Raw genomic sequence first — 26,653 nt, forward strand, 5'->3', positions numbered from 1 at the left:
ACTGGACCAGGAGGCCGGCTTAAAAGAAAACGCGTCCGCCCTCATTCAGAGGGAGCACTCGCTTTTTGCGAGCAGCATTGAATGAGGTCCTTAGTGTCCATGTTGTTGTTAATAGTAACCTTGGTGATGGGTACGTACATTAGTGCCCGACGTTGTTGGCTGTGGCGCACTTACGTCACTTTCCTGTGCGAAACTCCAGACCAGAAGTCCCGGTTCTGGTCTGGATGAACACACATTGGGGCTTATTTTTGTTTTTTAAGGTAAGTGTATTTAATTATTTGTTATCCTGATGACAGTGTGCAAGCACTGAAACGTTGATCTAGAGATGCTGTCTGCAATGTTCTTTATTTACCTTAGTGCCACACTGTACTCCATAGTAAATAAATACATATGTATATATGTATACTATATATACATATTATTTGAACACTTTTGGCATATAAAAATGCTTTTTTCAAAGAAAAGGGGATTTTTTTCAAATTATTTTTAACCAATAAAAGAGACAAAAACCTTGATGATTTATTTGAAAGGAAGGTACAATTATGCTGGGGTGTATCTACCCATTGGCCAGGATGGCACTCACCAGGGGCGCTGACCAAAGGAGGAGCGCCGTCCGGCAGTGCCACCAGCAGCCAAGGGGTAGACTACCCCCAGCTCCACAAGTGTAGTCCCCAGCTCCACAAGTGTAGGGCAGACCACAGTGAGAGCGGTCTGCCCTACACAGTTTACAAACACACAGTCGCCAGCTGAGGCTGTGTTTGTTATAGCAGCTAGACTTTTATTGACAGACTCTTATTGGCTGCTGAGTCGTCCACGGAGGGAGCCGGCTGGAGCTCACTTTTGAGCTTCATCTTCCAGCTCCCCTGTCTCTCTCATAGTGCAAGAGAAGATCCGGGACTCAGAGCGGACAGCGGCGGTCACGTCAGGAGCGGGTATCAGGTAAGTTGTATTTTTTTTTCTTGTGTGTGTGTGGAAGCCTGGCACAGCAGGGGGGCACTGTATAGGGGGTGGCCACTATTGGGGGAACTTTATGGGGGGCTGCCTGCTACTGGGGGCACTGTATAGCGGGAGCCACTACTGGGGGCACTGTATAAGGGGAACTACTACTAGGGGCACTGTATAGGGGGAATTACTACTGGGGGCACTGTATAGGGGGACTACTACTGGGGGCAATGCAGCATAGGCAGACTACTACTGTGGGCACTGTATAGAGGGGACTACTACTGGGGGCACTGTATAGGGGGACTACTACTGGAGGCAATGCAGCATAGGGGCGACTACTACTGGGGGCACTGTATAGGGGGGACTACTACTGGGGGCAATGCAGCATAGGGGAGATTACTGCTGGGGGCAGTGAATAGGGGTAGGGGCGCCAGTCCATTACATTGCCAGGGGCGTTTGGATACCTAGATACACCCCTGCAATTAAGTTGCATTAAACATAGTCTTGCTTTTGTTCATTTGTACCACTTCTAATTGGCAGCCAATGTATTCTGGTTGATTTATTTTAGGATTTTAGGGTGCCATTTGCATCCTATTTTTTAAATGACTTATTAATACTGTACATAGACTTTATTCTGAGAGCTTTGACCAAGACAGAATACAAGTTGTTTTTGCCCAATCTGGTAGATATAGTGCTTATATTGAACAAAGGGCCTGATTCAGTACCGATCGCAACTGCAACTACGGATGTACATCAATCGAATGTTTGCAATTGTGCCTGCATATAAACCTCACTGTGCATGCGCAGCAATTTCACTGTAATTATGGATGCACAGAGGAACCCATTGCAGCGTGAGTGACAGGATGTCAGCGTTTGGGAGTGGTGACAGGGGAGTGGTCGAAAAAACGCAGGTGTTCCTGTCCATTTTAGTACCATTTTCTGGGCATTCATAAATTAGCTGCTGCGATTGCATACACACAGGGCCGGTTCCAGGGGTCGGAGCACCCTGTGCCGGCCCTCTCTAGAGTGCCCATACATTGTGCATGGCACAGCCGCGTGCACCCGAAATTGGTGGTGTGGCCTAATTACAATAGGTCATGCCTCCTACATTATGTTATTTGTTTCCATTGCAGTTTGAAATCTGGCAATTCATAACATAGTTTCATGTGTGATTCAACTTCTAATAAAATGAGCATTAAACAGCATGATAAATGCAGAATGGGTATGAAGTCCCGAAGGGAGAAGATCCCGACAGGGCAGGTAAGTAACTTATCCCTACCTCTCTCCCCCCCTTACCCTAACCGTCCCTTAGTGGTGCCTTAATCCTAACCTCCCTTCCTAGTGCCTAACCAAAATCTCCCCCTAGGAGTGACTAGCCCTAAACCCCCTTACCGCACCCTAAACCTAACCTTCCCGGGAGGTGCTTGACCTTAACCTCCCCCCGGGGGTGCCTAACTGTAACCCCCCTCTAGGGGTGCCTAACCCAAAGCTCCCCCCCAAAACCTAACCTTTACCCCCACTATGCTCCCTAAACCTAAACGCCCCCCACCACCCCCGCGGCTAATGCTAAGGGTGTCCCAGACATACCTCATTCGGTCCAGCATCCTTCAGCATTCCGGCATCAGGATTAAGATAGACGTCAGTATTTTGATGCCTATCTTAAATCCTTTGTCAGGATTTGGGTGTCGGGATTGCATAAGCCGGACTCATAACTACAACCCAAAAAATGCATATAGCAGTTTAGTAAATTGCAATATAAATCTCTTGTGATCCTTAAATGGGAATCATTTGTTTTAAAAAAATATATCAATGCTAAAATATTCCTAGGAGGTACTGTGAAGCATTGGAAAAACTATCAGCGGTGCAGCTGGTGTATTGCCGGTTTGCATCCGGCGTTCTCTGCATTATTTGGCATTCAGGGCAGTAATCATTGTATTAACTGATGGTGACTGTGATGTTATCCTTATTATATGGTGGTAACTGCAAAGTTCTCTGCATTATATGGTGGTCACTGCGATGCTCTCTTAGGGCCAAATGTAATAAGGTGTCAGTTTTAGTAACAGTACAAACTTGCACCTTCTCGCATTTTTTAAAAGTGCGAGTTTGTGCTGTTACTCGCAAATTCAATAGCCTGCGAAATTTTCAGGTCGAGGCTACTCCATTTGCGAGTTTAGGCGAGTTATTCCCTAGGTAAACTGACACCTTTTAATGCGACTAGCATTAAAAGGTGCGAGTTTTAGAGAAGCCATCACAGATCAGTGAGATCCGTGATGGCTTCTGTCTGTATTTTAAATAAAAATGATGTGCAGCTTCCCCCCAAAGCCTTACCAGCCCTGGACTTTCTAAAACCTGTCCTGGTTCTAAAAATACAGGGGACAAAATGCGTAGGGGTCCCCTGTATATTAAGAACCATCAAAGGGCTTTGCAGAGCCAGTTCTGGTTATAGAAAATCAGGGGACAAAATGAGTAGGGGTCCCCTGAAAATTCCATAACCATCACCAGACTCTTTCTAGCGGGGGGGGTAATGCCACAGCCAAGGAAAACATTTCACCGGTTTCCCCGGCCAAACCATTACCCCTGACCGCTAGTCAGCCCAGGCCGGGGATCCCTGGGGAGTTGGGGACCCCCCCCAATAAAGGGGTCCCCCTCTCCAGGGCACCCCAGGCCTAGACTGATAGCCCGGGGCTATCCCCGGCACCCTAGGGCGGTGGGTGCCGGGTTGATAGTGTTAGTGTTTGGTGCAAAATAAAGTGTTAAATATTGTCTTTAGTTGTAGAACCACAAGTACCAGCAAGCCTCCTCCGCATGCTGGTATTTGGAGAACAACAAATTCCAGCATGCAGGGCATTGCGGGCCCGCTGGCACTTGTAGTTCCACAACTAAAGAAATACATAAAAAACAAACACAAACCATGAATGTAAAATTTTAATAAAACATGCCTGCACACTCACACTCACACATACTCACCTAGTATCCGAAGTAATCCATAGGGGTACCTGAAATAAAAATCCATACTCACCTCTCTTATGTGTAGATCGCGTCCTCTTGTCCAAGTAGGCGTCCAAAGGGTTAAAACAACAAAACGAGGGTACCCGATTTCCACATACCATTACTCCGCGTGAATGACCGTGGCACACATGTGCCCCGTCATGAAGGAGCCACCAGCCAATCAGAGGGCATCTCCGTCGGAGCAGCTCCCTGATTGGCTGAATGCGGTCAGCCTGTGTTCCCCATAGACATCATTGGTGAGAATTCACCATTGAAGTGTATGATTGGAGCCGCTACATCATATCCACAAGGTTAATTGAGTTTAATCTTGTGGTTACATCACTGATACAATGTTGCAACATTGTATCAATGATGTAACCACAAGATTAAACTCAATTAACCTTGTGGCTACGATGTAGCGGCTCCCATCATAGACTTCAGTGCTACTGATACCCTGTGTGCTGTGAGACCATGCCCCTTCCCCACAAGACCACACCCTTTTTGTGGGTTGCACGCCGAAAAGCAGATGCAAAAAGTCCAAAAATTGTGGTGCCATGGTGTTGCACTTGGACTCACTAATTCCACCACTGCTGTGAAGACTTTTTTTTAGCCTGTGTGCCCTATTTTAAAGAAATTATAGTGTAGCTCTGAGAGAACCTCTTTCAAGAAGTCTAATAGATAAACAAACAGTTCTTGTCTCACTAAGGGCTCTATTTACTACAATCCGCATATTGAATACAGATTGTAGTGTGATATTAACGACTGAATTCGCATTCCGAATTCAGGCAATATCACAGGGATTTACTACAAATCCCTTGCAGGGACAGAGCTTGCGAAAAAACTCTGTCCCTGCGAATCCCATCCGCACACTAGTCACGGTACTTTTGGAAAAAATACCATGACAAAGTGCCCGCGCATGTGCCAACCGGCCATCGCTGCTACTCCCCCCGGTGCTAAGCCCCGCCCCTGGTGCTAAGCCCCACCCCTTGCGATAGCAGACCCCTGCGACCCTTCCCTCCCTTAATTACACTTACCTGCATGATCCGGGCCTCCGGTGATGTCCTCCATGTGCTCCGGTCAGGTGATATCCCATACTGCACTGTGACTAGATCACCTGATGACCGGGCCGCAGTGCACTATGGGAGACCAGCTGACCGGAGGGAGGACATCACCCAGAGCCCTGATCACCGGTCCCTCAGTTAATTTTTTTTTTACAGTAATCAGCTTGCGGTCTGTTTTGATCACACAGCTGATTACTGGGACTGACTCACGGCTCTGCTCTCCCCGTTAGAGCAGAGTAGGAGTCCGGTAACAGGGGGAGACCCTGTATAACGCGGCAGCGTTATTATCACAGGGCCTCCCTAGGGAATATAATCTTGTGGTGAGTGCAGCAGAGGGGACAACTTTCTTCTTTAGGTGGCCTTAATGGGCATGGAACTGCACTTCCGCCTTCCCTTACGTCACTTCCAGGTCCCTAGCATGAAAAGGAAATTAGCTCTGCCCTATTCTGCCTGCATCAGCTCTGGTAGCCAGCAATATTGTTCTGTAGCCCTCAGTGATGTCACCTGACTCCCACTGTTAGCACTCCCCCCACAGTCTTCTCTTACAGGGGCTGTGCCCCTGCTTCTGTCAGGTCTCATGGCTGCTCCTCCTCCTCCACCTCCTCCTCCCAGCTGTGGGACCTGTTGCCTCCTGCTACTTACTCAGTGACTACAGCTGAAAGATCCATCTGCAAGAGGTGAGACTCGTGAGTGGGGGTGGAAGGGGTAGAAGTGAAGTGTTATGTACACTGTATAGTAAGACCTGTGTATTTTTGTTGGTGGTTGTGATGTACACTGTCTGCTGTGACCTGTATGTTGTTACATGTAAATGTATGTTATACACTGTGTAGTGTGACTTAGTGGCAGAACTAGAGAGTGGTGGACCAGGTGCAAGAATATGCTTTGGGCCCCCTATGCAGTACTCCCAGTAGTGGTCCCCCTATGCAGTGCCCCCAGTAGTGCCCCTTATGCAGTGCCTCCAGAAGTGGTCCCCCCTACACAGTGCCCCCAGTAGTAGTCTCCAGTATGCATTTCTCCCAGTAGTAGTCCCCCCTATCAAGTGCCCCCAGTAGTAGTCCCACCTATGCACTGCCCTAAGTAGCAGTCCTCCCTAAGCATTGCCCCCAGTAGTAATCCCCCTATGCATTGCCCCAGTAGTAGTCCCCCCTATGCAGTTCTCCCAGTAGTATTCCCCCCTATGCATTGTCCCCATTAGTAGTACCCCTCTATACAGTGCCCCCAATAGCAGCCACCCCCCCACACAGATCACTCAGTAGTGCCCCCTATACAGTGCCTCTAGTAGCCGCCACCACCCCTATACAGTGCCCCCAGTAGCGCCCCCCTTTGCTGTGCCAGTGTCAGTTCTTGTGCCCCCTAACACACACACACACAAACAAAATAAAAACAAAAAAACACAAGTTATCTGAATTGCCTCTCCTGAAGCAACCGCCGCTGTCCGCTCCTCCCTGCCTGCTCTTTTGCACTATGGAAGAGAAGTCATGACATCTATCCCATCACCCGCTGCAAGGGGAGCTGATAGGTGGAGCTCATGAGTGAACTCCAGCCGGCTCCCTCCATGGACACAGCAACCAATGAGAGGTTGTCTGACTCTCATTGGCTGCTATAACAAACACACAGCCACCACTGGTGGCTGTGTGCTTGTTAGTGTGTAGTGCTGACCCTTCTCATTGAGGTCTGCACTACACTTGTGGGGCCCAGGGGACTCTAGCGGCAGGTGCAGAGGTGGCTATGGGCTTCTGTACCACAGCAGGCCCCAGTGCAAGCCACCATCTGCACCGCCACTTGGTCCACCACTGGTGTGACCTATGCTTTGTTATATATGTGTATTGCACACTATATAGTGATACCTGTGCATTGCTATAGGAATTTGTGTTGTGTATTGTCTAGTGTGATCTGTATATTGTTATATACACTGTATGGACAAAAGTATTTGGCCACACCTGTTAATTAATGAATTGAGGTGTTTCAATTAGACCTGTTGCCCCAGGTGTATAAAATCAAGTACCTAGCCATGCAGTCTCTATTTGCAAACATTTGTGATACAAAATGGGTCGTGATAAAGAGCTCAGTGACTTCACGCGTGGTACTTGTATAGGATGCCACCTTTGCAATAAGATGGTTTGTGAAATTTCATCACTGCTGGATATTCCACGGTCAACTGTAAGTGATGTTATTAAAAAGTGGAAGCATTTAGGAACAACAGGTACTCAGCCACGAAGCGGAAGACCGCATAAAATCACAGAGCGGGGTCAACGACTGCTAAGTTACATGCTGCGTAAAAGTCGCCAATGCTCTTCTGATTCCATAGCTGAAGAGTTCAAAACTGCCACTGGAATTAATGTAAGCACAAAAGCTGTGCGGCGGGAGCTTAATGGAATGGGTTTCCATGGCTGAGCAGCTGCATGCAAGCCTCACATCACCAAGTCCAATGCCAAACATCAGATGGAGTGGTGTAAAGCACACCAACACTGGACCGTGGAGCAGTGGAAATGTGTTCTGTGGAGTGACGAATCACGCTTCTCTGTTTGGCAGTCAGATGGGAGAATCTGGGTTTGGCAGAACATTACCTGCCTGACTGCATTGTGCCAACTGTGAAGGTCGGTATACAGATATGCCAAGCCATATTGTTGCCGCTGGTGCGGCGAATCACACATAGCACGAGACAATATGTGCACTGCATTAAAATATCTCACTGTATTAAATTTGTGAAATATAAAAAGATAGAATTGTGAAAAATAGATGAAAATTAATGTGTACAATAAAATATGCAAAACAAAACCATTGTCAATTTGTCATTCTTTCAATATGATAATTGTTTAGTAACACAGTGGTTCATTACTTATTATAATGATTGCAATTTCCTAAAGGTTTAGCTGCATTATTGTATTCATGAATACCCAGAGATGCAAAGGTTAAAATTTATACCTATAAAATCTTTTTTTCTGGTATGTGATTCACACACATATGATATAATGGGAACTACTAATATATATCACATGTAGTGGAGACCCATTAATACTAGGTGTTTTGACCAACTATATACTAACATAATATACCTTCTGTGTGGGATTAAACCTTATAGCTAAGAGACACAGAACTACAACATATATGTGTGTATACTGCAGCCAAGAAATATTTACTATAAGTATTGCATGGCAATACATAAGGATAAGACATCTAAGCATAGGAAGAGAAGATACTGTATCAGTTTGGAATACTGACTTTACACAATATTAGTCACTGCATTGTTTGATACAATTTGCTACATCTAGGAGCTGATTAAGGTATGTAGCCTTAAGAAATAATTATTTGCAACATAAATAACAGAATAAACTATAATAAGTAATGAACCACTGTGTTACTAAACACTGATCATATTGAAAGAATGACAAATTGACAATGGTTTTGTTTTGCATATTTTATTGTAGACGTTAATTTTCATCTCTTTTGCACAATTCTATCTTTTTATATTTCACCATCTTACATTTAATACAGTGAGATATTTTAATGCATACCTATTAAAAATATTACATTTTAAATTACCAACGTGGGTCCCAGTGCACCCATTAAAACTACTTACTCTTCTTCTTTGTATATATGATTTCTATAATGTTTAAATAGTGGGTAGCACATCAGTAAGCTTTAGATACAGATGAACTGAATAACAGCTAATTGGAGAGAGGACAAACAAAACTGTAAACTATAAATTACATAATAGATAGCTGGTGCGGGATTGGTGCTCTATTTGTAATATGTGCACTGCATACGCAACTGTGACTCCATAGGAATGCATGGTACGATCACAGTGTGTGCCATAGCATAGCGTAGCATATGCAGGCACGGGGAATCGCAAGGTGTGATGCATGCGGACGTGTATGGTGAGATCAGTCACAATATAACTGGGCATATCTGTAGGAGGGATAATGGTATGTTTTTCAGGGTTTGGGCTAGGCCCTTTATCTCCAGTAAAGGGCAATCTTAATGCTTCAGCATACCAAGACATTTTGGACAATGCTATGCTTCCAACTTTGTGGCAACAGTTTGGGGAAGGCCCTTTTCTATTCCAACATGACTGTGCCCCAGTGCACAAAGCAAGGACTATAAAGACATGGTTTGATGAGTTTGGTGTGGAAGAACTTGACTGGCCCGCACAGAGCCCTGACCTCAACCCCATCTAGCACTTTTGGGATGAACTGGAATGGAGATTGAAGGCCAGGTATTCTCGTCCAACATCAATGCCTGACCTCATAAATGCTCTACAGAATGAATGGGTATAAATTCCCACAGTAACACTCCAAAATCTAGTGGTAAGCCTTCCAAGAGGAGTGGAAGCTGTTATAGCTGCAAAAGGGGGACAACTCCATATTAAAGTATATGTTTTTGAAAACAATGTAATTACAGTGCCTGCTAGTATAATGGTCAGGCGACCGAATACTTTTGTCCATATAGTGTATGTTTATATGTAGTATTGTACACTACATTGTTATATATGTGATTGTGTGCTGTGTAGCATGACCTGCATATTGCTAGATGTGTGTTGCACACTGTGTAGTGTGTCCTGAACATTCTTGACATGTGTTTTGTCTGTTGTACACAGTCTATTGTGACCTGTGTATTGTCAGGCGGTATGTGCTGTTCAGAGTGTAGTAGGGATGGACACCGCAATGCGATGGTTGCAGACGATCAATGTTTTTCATTCAAAGGCAGTATTTTTTACCATATGATAGCATTCTAATGGTAACCTTTTTTTTACGGAGCAGTACCTGGGTACAGGGCACTCAGTGGGTCACACTGCTGCGCTGCTGTATCTGTTGTGCTCTGGCAGTGGAGTGGAAACTGGAGATGCTTGGAAATTGAATCAACTGTACTATTACACAAGTTCTCTCCAATTGGCTGACTTGGTTTAAGTACTTTGTAAAGTCAAGTGAATTCTCTGGTGATGTCACTCTGCCATTACACAGGTGCGAGGCATGCTGGGAGTTGTAGACTTTCCATACTCCACCCATGGTTCTGGGAAATAGTGATGTCTAGGCAAAAGAACTACAATTTCCTGAGCTACGTGCATACACATACAGCGCTCCACAGCGCTCCACAGTCACACACACTTCAGCTGGATGTCCAGGAATTACCATGCTGTGGGAGTCTCAGCGGGACCTATGGGCAGCAGCAGGCACACAGTCACTCCTTCCGGGCTGTGTGTGTGCGTGTGGTAGTGGTGGTGGTGGGGATTGTAGTCATATTATCTGTGTTATATTATGGGTCACTGAGGTCTCTGCATTAAATGGCATTCACTGCTACGCTCCCTGTATTCTATGGCATTCTTTGCTGTCTGGATTATATGGTGGTCAATGCAACAATCTTTGAATGATATTGGCAGTGCAATGCTTTCTGCCACACCCCCTCAATTGGCTAGCCACACCCTTCAGCTTTACGCCGCCCCCCTTCAGTGAGCCCTACCATTGCATTCCCCCTGTGGGACTTTCATACCCCACTACGACACTGCCAAACATTTCTTTATTGTGTCAAGTTTGCTTAATTTGAATGAACATTTTCTAATTAACCAAACAAATTGCCTGGAAAAGAAGTAGCTGCAATACTTACAAAGAGAGCTTAGTGCTTCTGTGGTCAAATAGCAATTAACTAAATAAAGCTCTTTTATTTGGAGACAGTTGTGTGATACCGATTCTACAATATGTTCCATGCCTTTCCCAACGTTGGGTAGATCACACAATTTCAGGATCTTTAACTCATGTAAGTAGCAAATGCCTTTTGCTGTAAAAAAGTTGAGAAGAGATGCTTTAAGGTTTATTACAGTGGTTTCAAACCTTATGGCACACATCGGTGCTGACACATACAGGTGAAACAAAATCTTTCTGAAATATAACAGTGGATTATGAAAGAAAAACTTTGCACAACTTTAAACGGATGGTAGCGAATGTGTTGGGGGAGGTAACAGGGGATGGTTAGAAAAACGCAGTTGTGTAAGGACTGTTTAAACACTGTTTTCAGGCATGCGTAAATTAGCCACTGCATTCTTGCTTGCAGCAGGAGAGCCCTTTCCGTGTCTGGAGACCCGCTGTGTCTGCACCAGCAGATGTGCGATGCTTTCAGTGGGTGCCTCTATGTTCTGGATAGCAGTTGAGTCATTAGCTTGTTTTCGCAATTGCGATCAGTGAAAGATTGCAACTGCGATTGCTTTAGCACCCACATCTTAATCAGGCCCCCAGCCCGCTATCCAGCAATATGTACACTGGGCTACTAGCAAATAGTTCTTTCCTGCAACTGTTAAATTGCTCTGGGATACAACACAGCTCTGCTTGTCGCATTGGTTGTATTTGATACAAGAATATTCATAGAGCAGGTTGTGTCTGCAAAATCTGCATATTATCATCCATAGGGTTTCAACTTCAATTGAAGTTGAACCTCTACAGATTATAAGTATGAGGATTTTGCAGTTGGAAAGCCTGTCGATGTTGATCGAATTTAAATCGACCTTTAATAAATTTACCCTATAGAGACAATGATAATATTTACAAATAATTTTATTATAAAAATGGGGAGATTAAATTAAATGATTCATTGGGTTCCCTTAAACCTTTGATTACATCCCTAATTGCTACTTTTTTATTGTGCAAAAATAAGATACAAGTAATTTATTCTTTATATATTTTACATATTGAAAGTCAGTTGTAACAGAACTAGATAGAAAGGTGTCATGTAATATAAATAATTCTGTCATTGTAAACAAGATTTTGCTGCTGCTCAGTGGATTAGAATTGAATTTTCTAAAACAAATCAATAATTTTTGAAAACTTTCAAGTGAATATGGAGCTGATTCAGAGATGAATGTATGTATGTTTTGCAGAAGGATATTATATGTTTCAAACTGTGAATGTTCTGTAGCAAAGCATACACAACTCTGAGTTACTACAAGTTGAGTCTCCCATATACAAATAATCCGAAATACGGAATATTCTGAAATACGGATTTTTTTGGCATGACAGATAATGAAACCTTTGATTTTTGATGGTTCAATGTACACAAACTTTGTCTAAGGCACAAATTATTAAAAATATGGCATAAAATTACCTTCAGGCTGTGTGTATAAGGTGTATATGAAACATAAATGAATTTCATTTCTGTACACAAACTTTGTTTGAGCCACAAAATTATTGAAAATATTGTATAAAATGACCTGCAGGCTGTGTGTATAAGGTGTATATAGAACATAAGTGCATTCTGTGTGTATATTTGGGTCCTATTCCAAAATATCTTATTATGATATGCAAATATTCCAAAATACGTAATATTCCGTTATCCAAAATATCCCTGGTCTCAAGCAGTTTGGATATGGGAGACTCAACCTGTATAGGTAATTCAGAGTCATATGCATCTCAGCTTCACTTGCAGCTGAATAGGTGTAATTGGATGGCAACAGGGTATTTGTACATAGGTGTTGCAGGGGTGTGCCATCGGAGTGTAGGGCCATATTAAGGTATATGGGGGCCCCTACCAATAAAATTGTTAATATAATAGGCTGGCAATTATATAATACACCAAGAACCACAAATGTGTTAAACACACTCTGGTGCCTTCTGTTGACATTATGCAACACAATACCCCAGATCATATTTACCACAGTGCCCTCCACACTGGTGATGCAGCTACAGTATGTGTGGGGGCCCATGGACTACCCTGCCCCCAGTTGCCCTATTGGCACTAATTGTCTGCTATTCAGCATTAAGTGCCTGCAGAAATCCATCTGATTTTAGGCAGATCTCTTGTTCCAAGGTTAGGCCTGGTGCAAGTGCGCAATGATAGTAATGACAGCTGTATTCACAAGAACACCACAAGGGTTCCATAGGGTCCAACAGCAGGAATGCAACTGACAATAAGTAACAAGAGTAAGGACTACTACAAACAAGGTAACAGTTCCACATTAATACATAATTATAGTGTGTAATTGGCATAATTATGCAGGAAAGACAAAGGGGAGATGGCCCTACTTGCGGGAGATTACAAGCTATAGGTAACAACTCTGAATACAGATGAAGATCTGCATTTCTTTGAATCACATTTCAGGGGGAGATGTATGAAACTTTCTAAAGAGGACAAGTGGAGAAGGGTTTGCAGTCATTATGCCAACATCACTTTTTAGCATGTTGACATGGTTAAAATGCTTACAAGATACATTTCAACACCTGCGCCATGTTGACATACTTGTAGTCATTATATATATATTAACTAATTATGCCAAACTTGTGGAGAAGCTGTTTGCTATTTGCTATTTGAAACATCTCCACCTAGCTCTGAAAGTACATTCTATTATAAATACAGTATGCCAGAAATATGGGTGTGCTTTAATACAAATAATAATGTTTGTTGTTACATAGACAAGTGTATATACCATGTACTCACCCAGGACTTCAACATTTTTTTCGTTCATGCTTATGTTGTGCAAAACAAATTTCTCAATTTCCTCAAGATTGCACAAACCATCTAACAGACAGCCTAAAATAATAAATAGACATATATTAGTTACAACCACTATTGTTTGCTTTATGACCAACTTCATCTGCTCTGCTTAAACCTGTTATTGAAAGAGATGTACTAAAGTTCAGAAATGAGATTGGAGCAAACCATATGAACTAATTTTATTTAAGTATTTGCAAACAAGCATGAATAACATTAAGGGTATTTTATGAACTGTAAAAATTCTGGTCAAATAATGTTTTCTAATGCAAATCTTTGGGGGTCCCAAAGGGGTCTAACCCCTATATATATATGTATAAATATATATATATATATATATATATATGTATTGTATTTATGCACACGTATGAATATACATACAATATATCCATGATGACAGCATACCCCCATACTCCGCCAGTTATCTATCTCAGCCCCTCTTCCCACACACATACCCCAGCAGCTTACTTGTCCCTGTTACCAGGACCATGGAGAGCAGGCTCGGGCCAAGGGCAAGAGGGCATGGCCTAATCACAGGAGCTGTGGCCATACCCACTTAGGGAAAAAAAACCTTTTTGCAGCATGGTGCGTCATATCCCTGGGCTCCGAGCTATGATTGATGTAACCTATGCAGATCACTCAATCCATTTTAGCAGAAGGAGGCTGCCAGTACTGCCAGTACACTGTACACAGTGGCTGTGTGTTACGGGCAGCAATCGCCCTGATCGCCCCCCCCCCCCCTCTATACACCGCAGGCTGCTTCTTACCTTGGCAGGTGGGATGGCATTTTCAGCTTCTGGGATTGTAAGTGTGGTACTTGACTGTATCATCATAGCCTGACGCCACTTTCCCACATGGCCACTGACATGGGAGAACGGAATTTGGCAGCATCACAGGTAAGAAGTTTCTCATTCATGTCAGCAACTGGCATTCCATGTGCAGACATATAAAACTTTGTAAGTGTCATTGTGTCACTCATTCAGTGTTTTATGCTCCCCTGACTATTGACACCCTAGGCAACTGCCTAGAATTGCCTAATTGCAGCACCGGTCCTGGATGTGTCACACCTTTATTTATGCAAGTGTGCCTTGTGTTACAGGGAAGAGCATAGATATGCAGGCCAAGATGGAGGCATCTACAGGGAAGCAACAGTTTAAACTGGCTGAAGGAAAGAGTTTGGTGGATTAAGGAAACTTCCTGCTTAATCTGGGTACATACTTGTTGATATATTGTTCATTCAGATGACAAACTAAATATCGATAGTCGATTGGCACATGTGCGCCTGTGAACAGCGTCGTTCACTGACATATCAGTTTGGTCCTGCAGCACAACCGAAGCCGATATTTCATGCAGATAAATTGGTACATCTGCCTGTGTTTACGGACAATGCGCTGATGTAATGCTTAGTACATCCCGCCCTAAGTGTTAATACTAAACTTTTAGGGCTTGTCACAGTTGCACTGCAAGGGCCTATGTATTACCTCTAGCACTTTTTAATGAGTCTAAATGGTCAATATTAGTGTGCAATTGTCCAATATTTAACCGGTGTGCAACAACTTTCGGCTGGATTTTCATTAGTAGGTCACAATGTCACTTTAAATGCTTCTGAATGTTCAATAGTAGTGTATATTACATTGCAGTAATTCCTCTCATTTCCACTTGATGTCTGCGTAGATATGTTGCCACTCCACCACAAAAATCACACAGAATCAAAGTATCAGGGAATTGTGGACACTATTATGCATTAAATTAGGTAAGATGTATCGACTTACCCGGGTCTTGCCACTTTTAGTGCTGGTCTGCCATATATATGTCCTCACTCCGTGGAGGCTGCTGTTTGTGGGTGTAGGGGGCAACACTAAGGTATACTATGACCTACTATATAACATCAAAAATGTGGTGGAATGGGTTAAAAAGAAGTTATTTATTTACCTGCCCACATGCCTATCTCCGGCTCCTGTGGTACAGGTATACTGTCAATATAGGTTTACAAGTATTGACACTGATAAAAAAAAAGAACATGCATATGTCAGGAATTATTTTAAAATGTTTTCTCATAGTCCAATGTCACCCAAAATGTTTCATCCCTTAATGGGACTTTTTCAAGGGCTTAATACTAAACTTGAAATGCACTACTGTGGGAAAGAATAGGCATACTTTACCCACAGGTCTCCTCACTGCCACAATTCATTAAAAACATAAATTCAGCACTTTATGTTATAAATATTGCTTTATGCAAAATGTGCAACCTCTTCTCAGCACCAATACCACCCAAGTCACTTCTTCCCAGAAGTTCATACACTACTACTAATATATTCTGTGCTGCTGTGAGTATTCTGTTATCCGATTGCTACAGTTTGCTCTGTTCTGTTTCAAAACTGGGTACATACATCTATTCTAAAAGGAATGAAGACCGAAGACAAAGTTCGTACTGTAGCTAAAGACTGTGGGGCCGAATCAGACCCGGAAGCTAAGCCGCGATCACTCGCTATGGGCGATTGTCTCCCATCTGCGCATGCAAATGCATTGCAATGCACGTGCGCAAGCCAGTCACTGCAATCATGCGCTCGTAGTACGCAGACTGAGCGCTACTTTGAGTGACAAATAGTGCTGTTTGTGGGTGGTGAAAGGGGAAGGTCTATGAAAACGGGGGTGTGGATGTGTGAACGCAGGTATGCCTGTTTGTTCTAACGTCCTTTCATGGGCATGCATAATTAGCATGGAGGCGTCATTGTACACGTCACTTGGTTGTATTTCAGCCTGCAGTGATCGCATTGCTTGCGGCGGGGAAGGGTCTACCTCAAGCGCTGCGTGCAGCTCTGATAGCTCTCGATGTTACTGATTAATGATACACTTCCTGGAGATGACGTGTGCTAAGAAAGAAAAGTGGGCGTCTTTACAATGGCATGCGCTCACTCTGCCGTTGCACTCTAAAACATAGAGGGCGTCCTTATGCCAGACAGTGCAAATGTGGTATTTGCATACCCGGCCTCTTTTGAATATGAGTGATCGCGGCTTAGCACCCAGGTCTGAAATGGCCCCACTGTTCATAAAGAGAAACATGAAGGGCTATTTTGTTGCTATTTGTTGTACAATAGCTACTCCAATGACTATAGCTCCGTGCAAAACATAATTATATTATTATTCATTTTCTCTTAATAAAATATTCATTTTTCCCTTAGACATTTACCTGGTTGTTGGTGAATTTCCATATTGGATATGCTTAATATTTTCATATTTGTCATTTCTACAATTCGCCTCTCATCTTCAGTGCTAAGTGGGGTGTTTTCAATAATCAGATCTTGCATTCGTTTGCAATTCTCCACAACACTTGTCAGAGTCCCTGTGATTCCTTTACTGCAGCTAATATTGAGCCTGAGATGCTCAGCACAGCAGCATATTTTTCCCAGGCATTTTATGTCATATTTATTCAATTGATCAAAGTTCTTTAGTGTGACCTCTAACGTCTGCAGAGCTTGAGTCCAATCAAAAAACAGCTTGACAACCTTTTCAGAAATATGTGTCTTGGACTTGGATAACTGTACGTTTGCAGGGCTTTTGGCCCTGTCTTCATCCTCAGTGAGTGTATTGCTTTTTGTGCCAAATAAGTCTAATCTGACCAAATTCAGAGCACTTAGACAGCTTGGTAAGTACTGAAAAAAATCAACATGATGAGACGCTATGTTATACATATTGATGTACAATATTTTGTCAGAAAATAGTGATTCAAATTCATTACTCAATTCCATTTTTGTGGCACTCTCATAAAAAAGGTTAATGCCAAACTCCACAAATTCGGAACTGCAATCATTCATTTCTTCTTTGTACACACTTGCGATATGATGGAGAAGTTTACAAGTGGCGGTTTTGGATGATCCACATGTGTATAGTAGCATATTTTTGTATCTACCGGTGACATCATATACTGTTTGTATCTTGTTAATGTAGCATTCTGCTTTCTTCACATCGGAACTTTCCTCTGATGACAAAAGCTGAGACAGTCTTCTTCCAGCTATGTACTCCTGGAATGAGGTATGAAAAAATCTGTAGCCAGGTCTTCGTTGCTGAGCCCCATACTTATTTAGCAGCCCTATCTTAAGCAAGATATCCTCTATGATATTGGTCAAGTGCTCACTTCGGAATTCAAACTTATGTTCAAAAAGCCCCTTTAGAGCCAAGTCTCCACAAAAGTGGATGTTCTCCTCTATGATGTTTGCTTGTATATTTTTGATTTGGTTATGGCCTCTTTCAATCATCAGATCATATAAAGTACAAAAGAGAGCTGTTTCAGTGTTCATTTGAAAATCACTTTCCCCCATCCTAAGGACACAGGCTATCACTAAAAATAACGGTGTCTTAATGAGATTTTTCATGAAATCGGTTTCATCCAATTGTAGCAATAAGCCTGCAGCTTCCTCTTCCCGCAAGACATTTGTAATCAGGGTTTTGGCACTTTCAATTGTGAAATCACTTGTTTCAACAATCAGAGACCCACAATATCTTACTTCTCCCAGTGATTCAGTTCTTGTAGTAAGAATAACTGTACTGCCATATTTATAGTTGTGCTTAATGAGGTTGTCTATCTCTACGCAGCTTGCGGAATGAAATTCATCGTATCCATCCAGTAAAAACAACACATTTTGTCTAAGCTCCCATATTTTTTGCATGAACGCTTCTTTGTTCCATTCATAATTAATAGGAAAAAGTTGATCACACAGAGTTTCATAAAGCTCTTCACTTGTACTACGCAAAGTGATAAAGAAGACAAGTTTATACTCTTGTAAAGCTTGGCACCTTCCAGATGCCCAGAGTACAGCAATTCTCTTCAGTATTGTGGTTTTGCCCTTGCCAGCTTCTCCCTCGATAATACATGGGCTTTGGAGTTTGTTTAATACGTCCTCCAATGTCATTTGCTCTTTCCTTTGATTGAGCGTGTCTTTCTTCCATAGTAAAGGATCTGTATATGTTGTTTCCAAATTAAAAAGTATGTCGATGCCTGTCTCTTTACCTAGTGGGTGAAATGTTTGAAAGGATGGGTGCTGATAAAAATGTTTTAAATGCTTTTCCAAATCTTCTAAACTCTTTTCTGTTACACTTCCCTTAGCATCTAAAACAAGAGAGAAGTTGGTGGATACTCTTCTAGACAGTAGCCAAATTATGCACATGCATTATTTGATTATTGTTTAAACAATGGTTATTGTTTTAATAGTATATTGAGGCACACCATATGCAAAAACTGCAAATATAGCATTCATACCGTCATGGTAATGAATTTGAGGCACATAATAAATCAGATAATAACACTAAACTTTATTTTATTCTTTGTGTGGAACAGCTGACTGCTGCATCATGTGACCACCCCCACACCATGAAAATATCTGAGATCAGAGAAGGAGGGAAGTGCCCTAACACTGTGGCAATGAGCAGAATGATGACTATTTATATTATTGGTGAGAGGCAAGTTTGAGGAGCATTGTGTGTGGAGTTCGATGGCCATGTAAAATTTGGTTTGTGAGTGGGTACCTGTGGGGTGTTTTTAGGGCAGTTGGAAGCTATGAAAGATGTTTTGGAGTAAATAGGGTTCTAAAGGGAATATAGATATATTGTAGAAAAGTGGCCATTCAGGAGGTCTGAGAAGTGTTTTTTGGTGAGCGATGATTTTAGTGGCATATTGGTAAATTTGATATGAGTACAACTATGAACTAATTTAAGAGTATGTCTTGCCATCTCTTTCTTTCATTTAATGTATTTCTTAACCTCTTTGCTGTGGCCGATGAATCTTACTCGTCATTCACGTGTACACTAAAACAGCATATGATGAGTGGAACTCACTGTCCACTTTGAGGGGGGGGCATAATGAAATAAAAAACAGTTACATTCCCCACCGGTCTGGACATCCGGTAGGGACTCATGCCCACTGAAAAAAAAAAAAGTATTATTAGCTGTGAAGAAGGGGGTAACCATTTAAGGAGGAAAATCACTTATTTCAAACATTGTGCCCCCACATAAGTAATTGCCTGGTGATCAATGTGGTCACCAGGTATTAACCACTTCACTACAGAAAATTTATAGAGTAAGGGGATGGGGAAGAATTTCCCCCGACTTGGCATCCATAAATTCAGAGACACCCTATTTCAAATTATGGTGTCCCTCAGTGTTTATTGCCTAATGATCATCAGATGATCAGATCTCCCCAATATTGTGTCACATAAAAAGGGTCCCCTCAATTAATGCAGTAGGTTTCCTACTAGCCATGTCAGGCTGCTATATTATTCCTATACATTTAATGTTTAAATCAAGACAATTAAAATAATTTAAAAAAAGTATTAATTTTAAGGGCTCTATTTACTACAATCCGCATATTGAATGCGGATTGTAGTGTGATATTACCGAGTGAATTCGCATTGCGAATTCAGGCAATATCACAGGGATTTACTATAAATCCCTTGCAGGGACAGAGCTTGCGATAAAGCTCTGTCCCTGCGGATCCCATCCGCACTCTAGTTGCGGTATTTTCGGAAAAAATACCGCGACTAAGAGCCCGCGCATGCGCCGACCGACCACCGCTACTACCCCCCCACCGACGCTAAGCCCCGCCCCCGGCACTAAGCCCCGCCCCCCATGATAGCGGACCCCCGCGACCCCCCTCCCCCCCCACGACCCCCCCTCCCTTCATTACACTTACCTGCATCCTCCTGGCCTCCGGTGATCTTCTCCGGGCTTCCCGATCAGGTGATCTCCCATACTGCACTGGGGCCCAACCACCTGATGACCAGGCCCCAGTGTACTATGGGAGACCAGCTGACCGGAGAGGAGCCATCACCGGTGGCCTGATCACCGGTCCCTGGATTCAGGTAAGTAAAAAAAAAAATTTTTCATTTTTTTTTCTTTCGTTTACAGTAATCAGCTTGCGGTCTGCTTAGACCACATAGCTGATTACTGGTACCGGCTCCCGCCTCTGCTCTCCCCGTTAGAGCAGAGTGGGAGCCCGGTAACCGGGGGAGACCCTGGATAACGCCACCTCCAGGTGGCGTTATTATCACAGGGCTTCCCCCGGTATTTTTTTACAATTTATTTTTAGTAACTGTGGTCGGATCACATTTCCCATTACAATTATGGGAAATGCGATCTGCTTTACTAAAAATAAGTGATACTTAGGGGTTGGAGTAGAATTTTACTAATTCTACTCCAATTGCCCTGTAATAACTACAGGTGAAACTAAAATAATTTGAAAAGGGTGTAAAAAAACCCTTGTTCACTTTATTTTAGTAAAAATATTGTTAATAAATAGAGCCCTAAGTGTCTTCTTTTTGTGATAAGCTTGATGTAGAATCCTAATGGTTGCAATTTTTAAATGGATAAATAATGCGGAAGATCCACAAAGTTTTTTTTTATGTGTTTCATAAAAAAAAAGCAATCCTGCTTTTGGTACACTTTTTGAAATTTAAATTATTATTTTATTTCCCATTCTAGTTACATTTTATTTGATGTGTTAGAATGAGCAAAAAGTTTCATTGCATTTTCTGAGAAAAAAAGTCTTCTGAGCTAAACAAGGTATAATTTATTTTGCTACCATGTGCCACAATCAATGATATTGAAGATGGAATGTGATGAGCACAAACAATGAAAAATAACCTCAGCATCGGGCAGAGAAACCCTCAGCACTAATCGAATAAAGTTATTGCTAAGATTAAAGGTAATATACAGTCCTGTCAAAGTTACAGGAGAGAGACACAAATGCAACCAGGGGCGTTTCAAGAGAGGAGGGGCCCGTGTACAGTCTCTGTTACAGGCCCCCCCTCTCCGATCGGCACCCGGCAGCGCACTGAGCTGTGCACGTCCAGCACCGGAGTTATAGACTCTGGGCACTAGAGTGTGCCCAGAGTCTATTGCACATGGCCGCGGCCATTTTCCAGACATTTTTACAGCGCTGGACCCCCGCGCCGATGTGGGACTGCAGAGAGGTAAGTATATTATGGGTGCAGGGTGTGCAGTGCGGGGCCCCCCTGGACCCAGGGGCCCATGTGCCCTGCACACCCTGCACCCATTATAGATATACCCCTGAATGTAGCCCTTGAAGTGTATCTGGTTGCAAATCACTGTTGTTTGTTTTATTGTTAGTAAGGAGGTTTGTTTTACGTCTTAAAATTAAAAGAGGGCACCTATGTCTGACCAAAAAAGTGTGAAAAGTAAAAATATCTCTGGGTAGTTTTCATATTGTTGGATCTATGTAATGGTTTGTTAAATTCTGAATGACATGTGATGTATGGGAGAGTCTAAATAGATAGTTTTATTTATTAAGTGATATGACTGGAGTATAAAGAGTAATAATCTAATTATATGTTTTTTTTCTTTTGAAAGTTGCCACAGTAGTGTTTTATAAATTTTGTTGCTACAAGACATTAATTTAAAAATTATATTTGATATAAGTTTCCTGTTTTAAGTTTGATAAAAAAGTAGCTTAGATGGTAATGTTTTTTCATGTACATATCATAGTATTTTGACTTCTATAAACTATAGTTTTATTTTTTTCCAATTTGAACTTATAAATGAAATTAGAATTTACTAATAAAATGACTCATTTAGATGGACATGCATCTGTTTGTTTGTTTTTTATTAATATTCTCATTTCCATACTTTGCTGGTGCACCAAAGATATGTATGCAATGCATGCACCCATATATAGTTTTCTTTATTGTTGTTGACTTACTTCTTATATCAAGAGAGGCAGAACAGTGACAGGCAAGCATAAAATTAGTACTGTAAGCATTGGTGTGTGCACATAGAGAGTCAAAGGTGTGCTCAAACACACCGTAATGTGGAACGACATTTCCGTGCTTGTCAGCAAAACTTTAGGTGCTGCTGGTATTCCCCTGAGCTGACACTGGCTCACCAGAGATAGCAGCCCCAACTATTCACTTCATGCTTGAATTATCCCTTTAACTGAAGATGGAGTATTGCAGATAGTTGTACATGTACTATATTAAATATACCATACTGCTAGCACTTCTGTGTAGCATAATATGATCATAAATAAGTGAGGTAATGGTGTAGGGGGGATTAATGAGGGAAATACTGATATGTTGGGAAATTGGGATAACATGGTTATGTGAGGGGGGATTAATGACATGAAAATAGTGCTAGCCAAATCCCTGCTTGGTGTTAGACATCCCTTCAGTATAATATATCCCTCTGGATTTCTCTGGGTGCACTCCCTAATGAGCTGCTCAATAATTATTTTTATATTAGACTAAAATTTGAATGGAGAGGTTTTTCTTCTTTTTTTTTTTTTTTTTACATGTTAGCCAATAGACTCCATGGTGCATTAGAATCACAGTTTCTTATTCTTTCATTTGCTTGGAGAGAACGGTCATTTTCCCAACATTTTACAATAGTAATTCTCAAAATAAAAAACAAATCTATAATGTATACATTTTAAACAGCTTAATTACTCACTGTTTCCGAAGATATGCCGAAATAAATGTTCATCTTGATTTTCAAGAAACTTGAGAAAATTACTGCAGGATTCTTCTCCCTTACAGATAATCCCGGTAATCAGCCTCCTTGCGGCCTCGTGGCTTACCGGTATGGAATGCACCTCATTCATCTCATCCATGGTAAAAATTTCTTTCGCAAAGAGTTCATCAGCAATCCGGCAAGAAATAGTTTTGTTGATTTTTGAAATCAAGACTGAAAACTTAGCACGGATTAATAATTCCACTTAGGAAAGAAGAACACATTGAAAACAGATGAAGCATATGGTATGGTTCTTTCACATGTACAATTGTTTCTTTAATTATATAGAATTGTATCTAATTTTACCTGTGTTTAACCTTAGATTTTAGAAAAGTTTTAGAATAATAATCTTATACGTAAAAAAGCCCAAGGTGAATTCCTCTTCTAATCTAAGATTTAATTGGCAGGGTCATTTCAACCCTATGTCCACCTACTCAGGATGTTTCAGGTGGGTTGTTTGAGCTGTAGGGTGTCTGCCTGGAGTGATCAGAGGATGCAGGGGTCATGGGTGAGTAGCGGTGCTGCCCACAGGTCACTGAGCTCTGTATAGTGGTACCGCTCGCTTAGCCTAGTTACAGCACTGTATGTGGTACTGAGGAAAGGATGTTAAGCCATCCTGAAATGTTGACAAATAGGTGAGATTTATGGATGGCCATCGACCACCAATGGCGGAAATTTATATGGTTCCCCACAATCAATGGTAGCTGTGGGCCCAATGGTTTTCCTTTCACGCTTGCAGACAGAGTGCTGCAGCTGCACTGTTACATAGGTCTACTATGCTGTTAACCAGCAGCTCTGCGCTGCTTTTGGCTCCACTTTACACTTCAATACAACACAGACAGTGTGTGGTACGGGGTGGGCTGACCCGCCTTGCTGTCTACGCAGGTTCAATTCAGCTATTAGTCAGCAGTCTAGCCCTACCCAAGGCTTCTCTGGCTCACATACAGCATTGAGTGTGCAGGGAGGTAGCAGTACCAGCCACCGTGCTTGCACAAAATAATCTTGCCCTGCTCATTCTGTCTCCTCTTGGCATGCGCAAACCTTTTATGGTTAAAACCATCAATGTTACAGGATCACATAATTTAATACCATTGATGGCCCTTGCTGTTTTTCCATTGATGGCAACCATCGATGGAGGCTACACCGATGGCTATCCATAGTGAAACATACCTTGGGTGAAATGTAACTTGATGCTGCATGATGTAATATCTGTATATCTTTCTACATTTTTGATTATAAAGCATCACTTTAATATAAAAAAGCAATGAATTCCGCATTTGTTTCTTATGGAGACCTAACAGTGTATGTACAGTAAATTGATAAATGAAGCCAATGGGATGATTGTATTATATTTGCCATAGTGCCAGACTTTGAGCACTATAGTTGTATTTAACCCAGTCTGTTCATTCAAAGAAACAATCTATACAATACTGTCATTCCACAAATAATATCTACATGGAACTCACTTGTAAGTTAAATTGAAGATTCAACTTCTATATATTTGTATTCTGTTGAAAAAAAAGGAAACATCACTGTAATACTGTATATACAAAGTAGTATAACTTTTTACAGAACCCCAGTATGTATTTTTTATTAGTATATACTAGGGATGTGCAGGCTCGGATAGGTTCGAGTTTGCACGTGGAGTTCGGATTTTTCCCTCCAAAAAAACGGAACTCAGAACGAGGCAAAACGTCATCTTACATGGACGAACATCATCATTCCTGGTCTTTTGTCCAGGAATGATGATGTTCGTCCATGTAAGATGACGTTTTGCCTCGTTCTGAGTTCCGTTTTATTGGAGGGAAAAATCCGAACTCCACGTGCAAACTCGAACCTATCCGAGCCTGCACATCCCTAGTATATACTTCACTCTTCAAAATTACCTTAACACAGTGATAAAACAAACAATGAGAGATTCATGCAGCATTTGAGAATAGAAACTTGTACTATAAATACTGCTAGGGCTCCCAATTATGCTGGAAATATGGGCACATCATAGCTTAATCTTCAGATTCGATGATCTTCATAAATGAATAGGAAGCCAGGTTAAAGCAGTACTAGGAAGTGATGTGCAGATTTGTAACTGCAAAAATAAAAGGTAAAGTGATTATTGTGATTAGTCAATGATTTTTGTTGTCAAAGAGAACATTAAATTAAAATCCAAAGCTCAAAAGATAAAACTAGTTATTTGCATAAAGCTTTGTTTTTTACTTACACATGTTGTCCTACTCTCATATTACATATTACGTTAGGTTTTTGTATTCAACTTGAGACCTCTACATGTTATAATATATACGTCTATTTTTTAGCTGAAACTTTTTTTTGTTAGAATGAATGGTTTTATTGCAATTTAATATTATTATTATTATCCTTTATTTATATGGCGCCACAAGTGTTCCGCAGCGCTTTACATAGTACATACAACTAATAAGTGAACAAGAAACAAGTAACTTACAGTACATTACAGTGCAGGACAAGGACACGATTTATATACATTGCTGCAACAGCGATTAAACACTCACAATAAGCAGCAGGGAGTTGGCAGTCACATGTTAGGTGCACTTATGGTGAGTAAAGAGTTGAAGAAAATGTAAAGAGAAGCACACGAGGGAAGAGGTCCCTGCTCGTGAGAGCTTACATTCTAAAGGGGAGGGGCAGACAGACAGGCGTGACACAGAAGGGGAAGATAGGGACGCATGAAGTGGGTGAGCATGAGACCTGGAAGGCCTTGATGAAGTAGTGGGTCTTGAGCGCCCGTTTGAAGATTTGTAGAGAGGTGGAGAGTCTGATAGGGAGAGCATTCCAAAGGTAGGGAGCAGAATAGGCAAAATCTTGGATGCGGGAGAGGGAGGAAGTAATCAGTTAGCAAGAGAGGCGGCATGCATTTGTTGAGCGAAGTGGATGGGCGGGAGTGTGAAGGGAGAGAAGGTCAGAAATGTATGTGGAAGAGGATTTGGTGAGTGCTTTGAATGCGAGTGTAAGAACCTTGAATTGGCATCTGAAGGGGAAGGGGAGCCAGTGTAGGGCTTGAAGGAGAGGGGAAGCAGATGTAGAATGTCTGGAGAGGAAGACGAGCCGAGTAGCAACATTGAGAACTGATTGTAGTGGAGAGAGGTGAGAGACTGGGAGGCCAGCTAGGAGAAGGTTACAGTAGTGCAATCTGGAGATGATTAGTGAGTGGGTGAGGGTTTTAGTGGCATCCTGGGTGAGGAAGGATCTAATCCAGGAGATATTTTTTAGGTGGAAATAGCAGGACTGCGAGAGGTGCTGAATGTATGGTTTAAATGAGAGGGAAGAGTCTAGGATAACTCCAAGACAGCGCACTTTGGGGCTAGAGGCGATAGTTGTGCCATCAATAGATAATGAAATTGTGGGAAATGAGGTAGTGGAAGAGGGTGGAAAGATGATCAGCTCAGTCTTAGACATATTAAGTTTAAGAAAGCGTTGGGACATCCATGAAGAGACAGCAGAGAAACAGTTGGAGATACGGTTAAGGAGCGAGGGGGAGAGCTCAGGGGTGGAAACGTAAATTTGAGCATCATCAGCATAGAGATGATATTGGAAGTCAAAGGAGTTTATGAGTTGACCTAAAGAGAATGTATATAGGGAGAAAAGGAGAGGTCCAAGAACAGAACCTTGGGGAACTCCTACTGTTAGTGGAAGTGGGGGGT

At 42.1% G+C, this 26,653-nt stretch overlaps 1 protein-coding gene across 3 annotated transcripts in view; it reads right to left on the reverse strand.

Annotated features, from left to right (window-relative positions):
* Window positions 1–26,653, reverse strand: part of NLRC4 (NLR family CARD domain containing 4) — a 40,954-nt gene that overhangs the window by 6,177 nt on the left and 8,124 nt on the right. The window contains exons 2-7 of one of the 3 annotated variants that reach the window (XM_088477405.1): window positions 24,866–25,065; window positions 24,446–24,487; window positions 22,920–23,183; window positions 16,654–18,471; window positions 13,410–13,502; window positions 10,593–10,763 (exon numbers count right to left, since the gene is read on the reverse strand). In XM_088477405.1, the coding sequence (XP_088333531.1) occupies window positions 10,593–10,763; window positions 13,410–13,502; window positions 16,654–18,471; window positions 22,920–23,183; window position 24,446 (2,347 nt within the window). In that variant the 5' untranslated portion in view covers window positions 24,447–24,487; window positions 24,866–25,065. Of the gene's footprint in view, window positions 1–10,592; window positions 10,764–13,409; window positions 13,503–16,653; window positions 18,571–22,919; window positions 23,184–24,445; window positions 24,488–24,865; window positions 25,066–26,653 lie in introns of all 3 variants that reach the window. The other 2 variants (XM_088477403.1, XM_088477404.1) reach the window with 2 other exon arrangements.

This window comes from Taudactylus pleione, unplaced genomic scaffold, assembly GCF_031769625.1.
Source record: "Taudactylus pleione unplaced genomic scaffold, aTauple2 ptg000201l, whole genome shotgun sequence".
Lineage (NCBI taxonomy): Eukaryota > Metazoa > Chordata > Amphibia > Anura > Myobatrachidae > Taudactylus > Taudactylus pleione.